The 13,080-nt window shown below is 36.8% G+C and overlaps 1 protein-coding gene across 1 annotated transcript; it reads right to left on the bottom strand.

The window, feature by feature from the left end:
* Nucleotides 1-9,200: 9,200 nt before the first annotated feature.
* Nucleotides 9,201-11,666, bottom strand: LOC113237007 (UDP-N-acetylglucosamine--dolichyl-phosphate N-acetylglucosaminephosphotransferase-like). The gene is made up of 2 exons (XM_026473248.1): nucleotides 11,533-11,666; nucleotides 9,201-11,407 (listed from the first exon to the last, which is right to left on the bottom strand). The coding sequence occupies exons 1-2, from the start codon at nucleotides 11,664-11,666 to the stop codon at nucleotides 10,921-10,923; spliced, it is 621 nt and encodes a 206-aa protein (XP_026329033.1). The 3' UTR covers nucleotides 9,201-10,920.
* Nucleotides 11,667-13,080: the final 1,414 nt, after the last annotated feature.

Genomic DNA, 13,080 nt, shown 5'->3' with positions numbered 1-13,080 from the left:
AACAGGTATCGCAGCTCTGGAGTAAAAAATCGGTGCACCTTGTTCAGATGGCGGGCACGATTTCTCAAGTAATGGCAAGTTGGGTATCGTTTTCGAGATATTTGGGGGTACTCATTACGAATATATTACTTATTTGTAAATCCAAGATGGCGGACAAGATTTTTCAAAAAAATATAATATGGGTATTCTTTTCGATGTATTCGGGTAAGTGCTGTATTCGTACTGAGCACCCCCAAATACCACGAAAACGATACCCAACTTGCCATTATTCGAAAAAGCGTGCCTGATGTCTTAAATTTAGAAATGAGTGCCATGTCATGTTGCATTTATTTGAAAAGTCATGTCCGCCATCTTGGATTTAGAAACAAGTGCTATATTGGTAATGAGCACCCCCAAATACCAAGAAAACGATACCTAAGTTGCCATTATATGAAAAATCGTGCCCGCCATCTTGGGTTTAGAAATGAGTGTCAGATTCGTAATGAGCACCCACAAATATCTCCGAAATGATACCCATATTGCATTTATTTGAAAAGTCATGTCCGCCATCCTGGATTTAGAAATAAGTGCTATATTCGTAATGAGCACCCCCATTTACCTCGAAAACGATACCCACATTGCCATTATTTGAAAAATCGTGCCCGCCATCTTGGATTTAGAAATAAGTGCTATATTCGTAATGAGCACCCCCAAACATCTTCAAAATGATACCTATATTGCATTTATCTGAAAAGTCGTGTTCGCCATCTAGAATTTAGATATAAATGCTATATTCGTAATGAGCACCCCCAAATACCCCTAAAACGATACCCATCTAGTCATTATTTGAAAAATCGTGCACGCCATCTTAGGTTTAGAAATGAGTGCCATATTAATAATGAGCACCCTCAAATACTTCGAAAATGATACCATTGCATTTACCATACCAGCAGGTATTTATATGATTTGTTATGTTATAGATATTATTGCAGGTACCATATTGCATTTATTTAAAAAGTCGTGTGCACCATTTTGGATTTAGATATAAATGATATATTCGTAATAAGTACCCCCAAAAACCTCGAAAATGATACCCAACTTGCCATTGTTTGACAAATCGTGCCTGCTATCTTAGATTTGGAAATGAGTGCCATATTCCTTATGAGCATCCCCAAATACTTCGAAAATAATACCCATATTGCATTTATTTGACAAGTCGTGTTCGCCATCTTGGATTTAGAAATAAGTGCTATATTCGTACTGAGCACTCCCAAATACCTCGAAAACGATACCCAACTTGCCATTATTCGAAACACCGTGCATGCTATCTTAGATTTGGAAATGAGTGCCATATTCCTTATGAGCATCCCCAAATACTTCGAAAATGATACCCATAGTGCATTTATTTGAAAAGTCATGTTCGCCATCTTGGATTTAGAAATAAGTACTATATTCGTATTGAGCACCCCCAAACACCTCGAAAATGATACCCATGTTGCATTTTTTTAAAAATCGCGTCTGCCATCTTGGATTTACAAACAAGTGCTATATTTGTAATGAGCACCCCCAAATGCCTCGTAAACGATACCCATATTGCATTTTTTTGAAAAATCGTTCCCGCTATCTTGCTTTTACAAATAAGTGCTATATTCATAATGAGCACCCCCAAGTAACTCGAAAATGATACCCAACTTGCCATTATTTGAGAAATAGTGCCCGCCATCTGGTATTTAGAAATGCGAAAAGTCGTGTCAGCCATCATGTATTCAGATATAAATGCCATTTCCAGAAGGATTACCAAAAATAATTTTTTGAAAATTCTTGGCAACCATCTTGGATTCAGAAATTAATGCCACATTCTCAATAAGCACTCCCAAACAACTCGGAAACGTCTATAACTCTCGTTGTCGATCGACATCATCGATCGTCAATGTCGATCGTATCTGTAGGCACCTTTACGAATTTCGCTGTGCTTGCTGCTAATCTTTGCAATGCGTTTAAACGGTTTTTTGCCGTAGCGACACATATGAGAAACCTATGAAAGTTTCTTCACTCAACTAGCCAGCAACAACTATGAAGGAACACATCCGAGCAGTAAAAAACAATGATGCACAGAAGTCGGCTATAGCATTGCTGCACTTAAAGCTGTCATCTGCCGCCGCGCCGTCCAGTCAACCCGTCACCATAGAGCGTGCAACCGTTCCGAAATATCGGGAAAATAAAAAGAAGTCATACCGTGGTAAGAAACCTGGAATTAGTGATAATCATTTAGTGAATAACCATGAAAGTCTCAGAAATCTAAATAAATACTAATCATATCTTTAGAATTTTTCTAGCTGAAAAACGGAATTAGGTACAGTTTATATTTAATTGAAAACAGAACTCAATAAAATATGAACTGGAAATCTAAATAAACCTCAAAAGAAGTTAATTACTTCAACTATTTTTTTTATTTAACTGCGCATGGCATAATGTATAACAAGCCTTAAACCAGCACACTGTAATAACATAAACAGATAAAACGTTTATTGTCTTGCAACGCAAACACATCAATGTAATACAATAAATGGATTAAAAGAGAAACACACAGAAATTAAAATTGAAGCTGGATATAAGAAACATATAAAATATGAGCTCTATACCCCACCTACGTACGGTGGGGTCAGGCGGTCTGGGGGTCAATCGCGCTGTCAACGATAAAACCAAAACCTTAAACCTCGAAAATGTGACACGTTGCGTACATTTCGTATCGCGCTAACTGTCAAAACAAAAACCAAAGCCAAACAAAAAGGAAACGTTAGACGTGTGACACGTTACGCACATATGCGTAACGTGTGTGGTTTTGTTTTGAAAGTTAGCGCGATACGAAATGTACGCAACGTGTCACATTGGCGAGGTTTAAGGTTTTGGTTTTACCGTTGACAATTAGCGCGATTGGCCCCCTGTGCACCTAAATTTCCGTACCTATATACAGGGTGTCCCGGAATGCGACGTCGTCAAGCCGGTACGGGGTGATAGGCCAGGTCATAACCGTTATTAGAAAAATCCAAAAAAATCTATGTCATGTATTTTAAAAATTATGACCATTTGGAAAAAAAATCGAAAAATGTACACCCTGTGACGCATTTTCACTTCCCGTTTCTACAAATTTCCACTTTATTTTCATTTTTTTTTATTTTGTAACCCTGAGTAATGCTCCTGTAGCTAGTAGTCTAAAATTTTGACCCAACTGCTCTAATTTTGAAAGAAATGACACATTATTCCCATATCAAAAGAGAAATTGAATTTTTCGTTCAATTTCAACTGACTCTACCGAAAAAAAAATGTACTACACTGGTTGGGCAAGTAGCTTTAAAAGTTGGCACATTTTAAGAGGATTCCAAAATGGTATGACACTTGCTACGTTATTTCTTAGATTATGGTCAAATTTTTATTTTTGTGAACTTTGTGTGTGAAGTGTGAGTGAGATAGAGCGTTACGCAACTAATTTAAATTAATGGCATCATTATTTTTTGCTTTGAGCTTAGGATAGTTCCATGAAATAAAAAATCTATTTAAGTAAAATTATGATTTTATTGAAATTACAGCAAATGTTCAAAGTGCCTTCCTTCAGCTGCAATACACGCCCGACATCTTTTTAGAAAAGATCGGGTTATCAGACGGGCGAATCTTCCGTTATTTACGAATTCTCCTGCTTCTGCTATTCTTGCTCGTAGCTCCGCCAAGTCTTCTATTGGTTTTTAATACACTTTTTCTTTCACTGCTCCCCAGTAAAAGAAATCGAGTGGATTTAAATCAGGAGAACGGGTTGGCCACGAGATTGTGCCAGACCGTCCTATACACCTGCCCGGGTATTCCTCATCAAGGTATGCTCTAACTGAGCGGGCATAATGCGCCGGGCAGCCATCTTGCTGGTACCACATATCTCGGTAAATGTTAAGTGGTACGTCTTCCAGTAAATTTGGCAATTGATTTTGTAGAAAATCCAAATAAATTTCGCTATCCAAATTCTCTGGCAACTCATAGGGCCCAATGATTCTAAAAGTATTTCCAACCATTTATTTTCTCGATGACAGATCTACTTTGGCAGTTTTAGGGATGTTCCAAAGTGTTACAAGTACGATTTGAATCGATTCCAATTGTGAAATCGATTCAATGGCAATGTAAAGTAGCATTCGTTCTCAATCTTAATGATTTTGAATAATTATTCAATAGTAATGGATGATTTATAATAATTATTAAATTTATTATATTAGTAGCTGTTATCCGCGGCTTTTCTCGCGTAATAATAGATATAAACGACATCATTGTTTTTATGATTATCATTAATGCATCTATGGGGAGCAGCCATGGCAAGAATAAAATAGAAAAGTTAGCTCCACGTAATAATATAATATTTACAATAGTATTTTTTACAAATTAACACAAAAGAAACTGAATTATACATTTTTGTCCTGTCATTCGAAAACTAAACTAAACTTTAACAATCAAAACAAAGAGTTTACATTTATGTAAGTTTGCGAGTAAGGAGATCGCCACATCAGCCCCTACCGAGACCTTTAAGGTCGATAAAACTAGCCACATATCTCTATGCACTGACCATAAACTGGTCAACCCAATCGTCAATTTGTCGAGTTGACTTAAAATGCCGAAAGGATCAGTGCTGAAAGGACAGACGAGAGAAATGGTGATCAGGATCCGTAACTATTTTGAAGCAGAATATCAAAATGGAGGCCCGCTTTTACCCCTGTCGCAAGTGCGAGAGCGTGTTGCAGCGGCGTTAGGTATTAGTGCTCCAACTGTTTCAAAAATCACTACCGAAGCTACGGCACCAGCGGTACGCAGGAGAATAAACTTCGTACGCCTAAGAAAAAACGTCAGCCTCGACGTGTGACATCGAAGGACAACTTTGACGTTGACGCTATTCGTCGACATGTATACGACTATTATTTACGGAAAGAAATTCCGACCCTAAAAAAGCTTGTCACGTCATTGCGAGATAGTGAATTATTCCGTGGACAAAAGTCGTCGTTGGCTAAAGTGTTAAAAGACAGTGGCTTCTCTTATAAAAGCCGACAAACGAAAAATATTGATGGAACGTCACGACGTTGCTATGGCTCGCTGCAACTTTTTAAGTAACGCCAAAAGAATAGAAGATTGGTCAAATGTGATTTTCACTGATGAGACATGGTTGAATGCAAACCACACAGTAACTAAAAAGTGGACTGATGACACCGCTGCTTCTACTTGTTCTGTACCGATGGGAAAAGGGAGAACGCCTCATCATTTGTTACGCAGGGTCTTCGAAGAGATTTGTGTCTGATGCGTTGTTAGCTTTTAAGTCACAAAAGACGTTGGAGTACCACAAGGAAATGAACGCGGAGGTTTATGAACAATGGTTTGAAGACATGCTACAATTGCTTGAAGAACCATCCATTATATTAATGGACAACGCATCTTACCACTCTCGCCAAGTTGACAAAATGCCGTCGCAGATCAACAAAAAGCAAGCAACATTATTGATTGGCTAAATCGACACGGAGAAAATGTTGATAACTCTATGCTGAAATTACAGTTACTGAATATACTAAAGACAAAAAAGCGCTTTTCCAAGCGGTACGTGATCGATGAAATGGCATCCAAATATGGCCATAGAGTAATTAGAATTCCGCCTTATCATTGCCAATACAACGCCATCGAACTAATATGGGCACAAGTTAAAGGCTACACCGCTCGACACATTACAAGTCCACCTTTCACGGCGAACAAAATGATGGACTTATTAAAAAATGCCTGTGCTCAAGTTTCCACAGAAAATTGGGCAGACGTTGTTCAAAAGACAAAAAATATTATAATTACTGATTGGGAACGACATCTTGCTTTCGACAATTTAGAAGATCAGGAGTTTATTATAAATGTTAGTGAGCGCTCGTCAAGCGATGATGATGATGAAACAAGTTCTGATTATTGACAGTAAAGAATAATAAGCGGTTCGTATTGTTTTCATTAATACCTATATCTCAAACGATTATTTATGATTTTGTTTCTGATTCAAATTCATTCCCACCCCTATTATGCTTCTATAGAATGTAAATGTGTTAAAAACACTCGTATTTTTTTCGTTTTAAAAAAAAAACCATTGCAATTAAGGGGTAAAATTGTATTCAATAAGTTTTAAGTGGAATCATTGAATAAGATTAGTTAGTTGTCGTATTTTTTATACCACGCATTTAAAAGATAAGTTTTTGCATTACGTAAACAATTACGTTCTACGAGAACTGTCATCGCGAAAATAAATGGTTGGAAATACTATACCTTTTCAAATCCTTGTCCACATGTTCACTTTAAAGCGGTATTGTGATCTGTCTTGTCTCATCAAATGTGGATTTTCTACATGCCACTCGTGTAGGTTATGTAAATTCATGTAACCATCTTTTTTAAATGTTGATTCATCAGACCATAAAATTTTCTGTAGGAATTGCTGATCTTCTCGGTGTCTCTCTAACATTGTTTGGCAAAATGCAACTCTTGGTGAATAATCGCGCTCTAGTAAAGACTGTACTCGCTGTACATGGTACGGGTGGAGTTCATTATATTTTAAAATTCGGTGTGCTACACTTTTTGGCACTCCTGCAGTTGCTTCGATTCCACGTACCGAAATACTCGGGTTTTCTTCGACTGCTTCCATTACGACGTCCTCGTAATGATGGGAACTTCTTCTTTCACTATGAACTTGGCTTGGGAATCGTCCCTCTGAGAGCAAACGGTGCACATTCGTAAAAACTCGATGATCGGGATGACGAGCAGCATTTGGGTACCTCCCACGATAAAGTCTAGCTGTAGCACGAGCATTACATCTGCATTCCCCATAAATGAGATGCATGTTGGCAAACTCCTGTACGGTGTACACGGACATGGTGTCACAACACAATCACAATGGTCCAGAGGAAAGCAAAGGTCGTAATAAGAGAAACTAAACGGTCCAAATCCAAATCACAAGCAATCCGGTCCAATAAACGAAGCAAAAGGTTGTTAGTGCGAAATCAAGACGAACGAATACGGAAAGGTGCGCAGTAAACGAAGTAGCGTAAACGTACTGTCGTTATTGTGAACGCAGTCAAGATGGATCGTAATTATGATAGTAATTATTGTGTCCGCTCGCACTAGTCGAATAATATCTATCCGTCTCACACATTAGCGGCGTCTCTCTGTCTCGCTCACACTTCGTAAAATGGCTCTCTCCGTCTCACTCATACTAGAATTATGTTAGTTACCGTTCCGAGGGAAGGATTGGGTACACTAAATCATTTTAAATTAAGAAATAAAAAATAGTTGAAAACCGGTTTCGTTCACAAAAATAAAAATTTGACCATAATCTAAGAAATAACGTAGCAAGTGTCATACCATTTTGGAATCCTCTTAAAATGTGCCAACTTTTAAAGCTACTTGTCCAACCAGTGTAGTATATTTTTTTTTGGTAGGGTCAGTTGAAATTGAACGAAAAATTCAATTTCTCTTTTGATATGGGAATAATGTGTCATTTTCTTTCAAAATTAGAGCAGTTGGGTCAAAATTTTAGACTACTAGCTACAGGAGCATTACTCAGGGTTACAAAATAAAAAAAAATGAAAATAAAGTGGAAATTTGTAGAAACGGGAAGTGAAAATGCGTCACAGGGTGTATATTTTTCGATTTCTTTTCCAAATGATGATAATTTTTAAAATACATGACATAGATTTTTTTTTGGATTTTTCTGATAACGGTTATGACATGGCCTATCACCGCGTACCGGCTTGACGTCGCATTCCGGGACACCCTGTATATATTCATATTTGGTGGCTATTGTTATAATTTAATATTATGTTTGTAAACTTATATTATTATTTATATTGCTTACCTTCATTATTTACACTGTTTACATTATTTGCTTTACATCTTACACATTTGCTTGATATAAAAGGTATATATATTTGGTGGCATGGTTTACTGGGCTGCGATCGCTCACCATATGGTACTGGGAGAAAACCAGCACTGTTTGACTTCTCTCGGTCTACAGTATTTATGCTGAGTGAGTCATTTCAGCACAAAATGTAGTCATAGGTACATTAAAATTTTATCAGTTCTTATAGTATTTGTTGGATTTTCTCACAGTATTTGTTTTTCTTGCAGTATGTGTTTTATATAAATGTGTATAAAATTAATAATGAATGTTCTATGTGCTTTTATGTTATAATGTGTGAAGTTATTGTAAATATTTTGTTTCTGTTTGTATTTGTGCTGAATAAACGTGTTATCTATCTATCTATTTTTCTCAGCGTTCACCAATGAATTACACAATTTGGTTTTAAATTAAAACAATGCATAGTTTGGTGAGCATTCTGCGAGAATATGAGATAAAAGTTCCATTTTAAACAGGCCAACAGTTACAAGTTATTAAACTTTAAAGTTTCGACCGGTAACTACTCCGATCAATAATATCCCTGTTTAGACGACGTGGGTTATTCTCTAACTAGCTGAGCAAGCCAATCCTCTAGAACATAGTTTCCCTAAGTCCTAGTGGGGCGGAAGAATTAAAGTACCCAATTGACAAAATTTCTTTGTTTATTATAGACAAAAAAATATGACGGCTTTAACTTAAGATTAATCTTAGGTTTATCTAACAACCGGCCTGCAGTTTTTGCAAAACAAAAAAGTAATGGTAGCTTTTCTACGAGTATATAGCACTTTACACATTGACAAATTAACGCAGACATGTGAACAATACAGGAAAGTTTCCAAAGACCGCAGACAGGCTTAGGCACATGGTACACTGAGTTATAACAAAGAACATGCTAGGGTAACTTTGGAAAATTAACTTACTCACTTGTGCTTACGTTAAAAAAATAATTTATATTGAATACAGTAAAGAAATAACAAAGAAGAGAAGTGCTGTAAATGCACGAATATAATCTCCAAATGGCGCCGCCTTATACATCAAACAGAACATTGGAATATAGATATCGTGGTGTCAATTTTTTTTGGAAGAGGTTCTCAATTCGACTGTTTTTTTTGTATGTATGTTACGCGAAAACTTCGTAATTTGTGAACCGATTTTGATGATTCTGTTTTGTTGGAAAGAGGATACTTCAGTAGTGGTCCCATTTAAATTCGAAGAAAAATATTCCTCAAAGGGTGGCAAACTAGGGGATGAATCCTGTGTCGCACGCTTTTCGGTAACCGATTTCAATAAAACTTGGCAAACAGATGTAATTCCACGAACTTTTGAGGTCGGTTTTTGCAGTACTCTATACTGAGATTATTGTAACTAAATTGTACATATAAAAATAAAATTATGCTTAAGTATGGCTTAAGTCAATAATTGTGTGAACTACGCGAGAGCGCGACAAATCTTCGGAAGACTCGCGACCTGTTTTTTTTGCGAAACTTTTTAAAATCACCAGCATGTCAGCAATTGTGTATGGTTAAAAAAATTCGCTTCCATTCCGTTGTGCTGCAATGTAAATTCAGCCCTAAAGGAGTCACCACATTTGCCCCTGTGGTTTCCCTGCCGCTCGGACCGCGCCGCCGACGTGAAACGCATAACGACTTTTCAGCACTTATTACATGGGCATAAAGCTTTTCCTGGCCTGGTACGGCTTAATGCGATTCCATGTCGATAAGTGTGGTGACTCCGTAAGGCGATTGGTAAACTGCAGATTGACCTTATGCGACATAAATTGACTCTCATCATTGACCATACAATGAATTGCGTGCCTTATTATAGTGCCATAAATAATTGAAATTTTGGCTAGCCAACTAAAAAGTCGTTGTTTCTAGTCTCGTTAGAATCTAGTCACAAAAATCCAAATATAGTCGCTGTTTTATATGACTAATTCAATGACATTATATTTATTTATAAGTGACCTGCGGGCAGCGGGCACTACAAATCATTTTATGTACTTTTTATTAATTTAGTTTTTCACATTCGAATTCAAAATTTTATGTTAGCCTTTTTCAGTGATTTATTTTGTTGTTTTATTTAGAGTTGTTTACTCATAGAACAATAAATACAGGTTTGCTATGAGGTTTACCCATTTTTCCTTCTCCGTCTTCGAACAGTGCGTGTTGCCAGCGACGACCTACGGCTCTGAGAAGTCAGTAACTACGGGCCTCATAAAAAAGCTCAAAGTCAATCAACGGGCTATGGAGTGAGCAATGCTCGGAATGTCCCTACGTGATCGGATCAGAAATGAGGAGATGCGTAGAAAGAACGAAAGTCACCGACATAGCTTAAAGTTTTAGCAAGTTGAAGTGGCAGTGGGCAGGGCACATAGTTCGTAGCCGTTGGGGCAGAAAGGTTTTCGAAGGGAGACCACAAACTAGAATGCGTTTAGTGGGACGGCCCCCACCTCACCACACCACACCACATTGTTGCTCGTGCACATTGTTTTTCCTCAGTTCTGCTTTTACGTTTGTGAAATAAATTGTGAATACGTTTACAGAAATGTCTTGCTCACTCTTCGTTAGCACCCGAAGCCAATTTAAAGTCCGCTATTTACAGTCGCCCAACATTGTTTTATTGCCCACGCTGGAATAAGCTTATTCCAGCGGCGCCATTTTTCGATCTCGAGAACCACAGCCGAGCTTATACATGATACTTGGAGGTTGTTTGTTTGCCACGATCTGCTTGTTTTCAATACAACTAAATAAGCAACAAATACTGTTACTTTTGCGTAATAATGTTAGGACTTATCAACTGACGTGATATTTATTAGAGTAGTACGTATGTCGCGTTGAGCTCCTTGTCCCGTATGACTTTTGATCAAAACAGCTTTTATGTAATTAATTGAATAAACATAATAACGTGTAATGTATGCTGCTGTGTAAACTTCATATGGCATACAATATTCTATACTGGTCATCCGTGGTCTTTCACACTACCATCATAAAATGACACAAAAGTTACGCGTCATAGAAATAAGATGCCATTGGATATCGTACAAGAAAAGCTACAGCTGTGCAAACCACTTGAAATAATAGTAGACTTATTGTGAGACGCACTTCGGACATAGGCCCAAGTTTGATTAAAAATAAATTAATTAATGTCATATTATTAATTTTTACACTATCATTATCTTCAGTTTTATCTATTAGGTGGAGCATCTCCAGTACTTGAAGAATTAATTTATTTAAAAAACTCATTTCTTTTTTACTTATTACAGCTCTACTGGCTTGTAATAAGTTTGTTTCTGGAGAGTATTTGGGCAGTCTATGTCTAGGACAAGGTATGATGTGGAAGAGTTGAGGCACTGAATATAAAAAGTTTAAAACTTGTGGTATGAAGAATAATAAAACAGTTTTGCTGAAGTGACTAAGGATTCCCACTACAGCAAATGTCATTCCTGATACATAGCAGAATGTGTCGCCAACGAACACTCTTGACGGGTACCTGGAAAAGAAATAGTTTATAGTTTATAGTAGGCAATAATTTTCAGTAACTTAAGGATGGCAATTAATAATTATTTTATGGTTATTTTTGTTTGATGTAGTTCCTACAGTAATATAAATTAATACCATAGTAGAATAAGACCAAGTAGGGCTAGCAGCGCGGCTTGTATATGTGTACTAGGGCTGCCGCGATGTGGGTTATGGCGACATCTGCAGATACGGACGCGGATGCGAATATTTTCACCTTCAAAGCTAGACATGCGGATATGTGAAAAGAATAGGTTTTTTCAGAACATTTCTAGTAGCAGTAGAGCTCCTTGTGAAAGAGTTCGTCCAGTTCGTCCAGGGAAGTACTGCCACCTTATCTATTTCTGCTGCCAAGCAGTAATGTCAGCATTACTGTATTCCGGTTTTGAAGAGTAAGGGTGCTGGTGAAATTACAGGCACATGGGATTTGTCAACTTATGTCTCAGGGTGACGGGCGCAGTGGCAGTGCGCCTCAGATCTTTGGGAGTGGCACTGAAACTGTTATAGACAGGTGTGTAGCTTACCATCAGGCGCACAACTTGTTCGTTCTGTCACTTGATATTATGTATAAAAAACATTTATTATAAAACGAATCACATTTAGGGATCAAGCTTGGTGATAGAAATATGAATATGAAAGAAATAGAAATATGAATATGATGACAAAACGTGCGTCTACAAGGTGGAATTTTATAAAGGGCTTGCTGGAAAAATGTGCTATTGTCAATTATTCTTTATTGCATTAACCATTACATAGGATGGAAAAGGCTTAAAGCTAAGTTAACAGCGCATCGTAGACCCTGTAGGGCACTGCAAATTATATTTTAAGAGAGAGGTTTTACTCTTTTAGAATGTCTTATGTTTACATCAGTTCATATTTGTACAATTGCAAATTCTGGAAAGCATATTCTATGCATGTAATATAATAAAATTAAAAAAAAAATAAAACTTTTGTTATATGACTTTTGTCAAAACATAATAAATTTACCAAAAAAAAACTTTTTTGTTGTACAAGCGCTGTACCCCGTTCCAGTATTTTGAATCGGGACTGGTATTTATTTTCGTTAATTTAAATTACTAAAAAAAATACATACCTATAATAACTACTTTAGTTTTGGTTTTATTCAAAATTACAACAAACAGCAAAGAAAAAAGAAATCAACATGTCTTTCGGTTGTCTGTCTAGAACGTAAAACTGATGCTATGAATTATTAAAAGTCATGGAAGAAGAGTTGTTGTTCGTGATGTTAGTAATATAGTACTGAGAAGTTGTTAGTATTTTATAAATAACCCTGTATTTATATTAATTCTATTTTGTTATATTAGTCTTAGGCCAAGTATGTATACGAGTAGTTAAAATATTGCTGCAAGGTATAATAACTTTTTTCTACTAACAGTTCTTTTAGTTTCCTAATAAAATAGACAATTTTAACTAACGCAGTTGTTAGTAGCCTTTTAATACTATTAAAGTTGTATATGACTGGCTGCAGACTTAAAATGATGAACAGACTGAATCCCTTATGGACATCCTAGAATAGATATACTGTACTCCTTTATACAGCGTGTCCCAAAATTCAACGATAAGCGGGCGCTGGAGGGTGGACCTGCGCATAACTACTTGAGGAAAAATAAGAAAAAAAATCTATCT

Source organism: Hyposmocoma kahamanoa, unplaced genomic scaffold, assembly GCF_003589595.1.
Source record: "Hyposmocoma kahamanoa isolate Upper Pololo Valley unplaced genomic scaffold, ASM358959v1 92616, whole genome shotgun sequence".
NCBI lineage: Eukaryota > Metazoa > Arthropoda > Insecta > Lepidoptera > Cosmopterigidae > Hyposmocoma > Hyposmocoma kahamanoa.
This window is presented reverse-complemented; position numbering and strand designations above follow the sequence as displayed.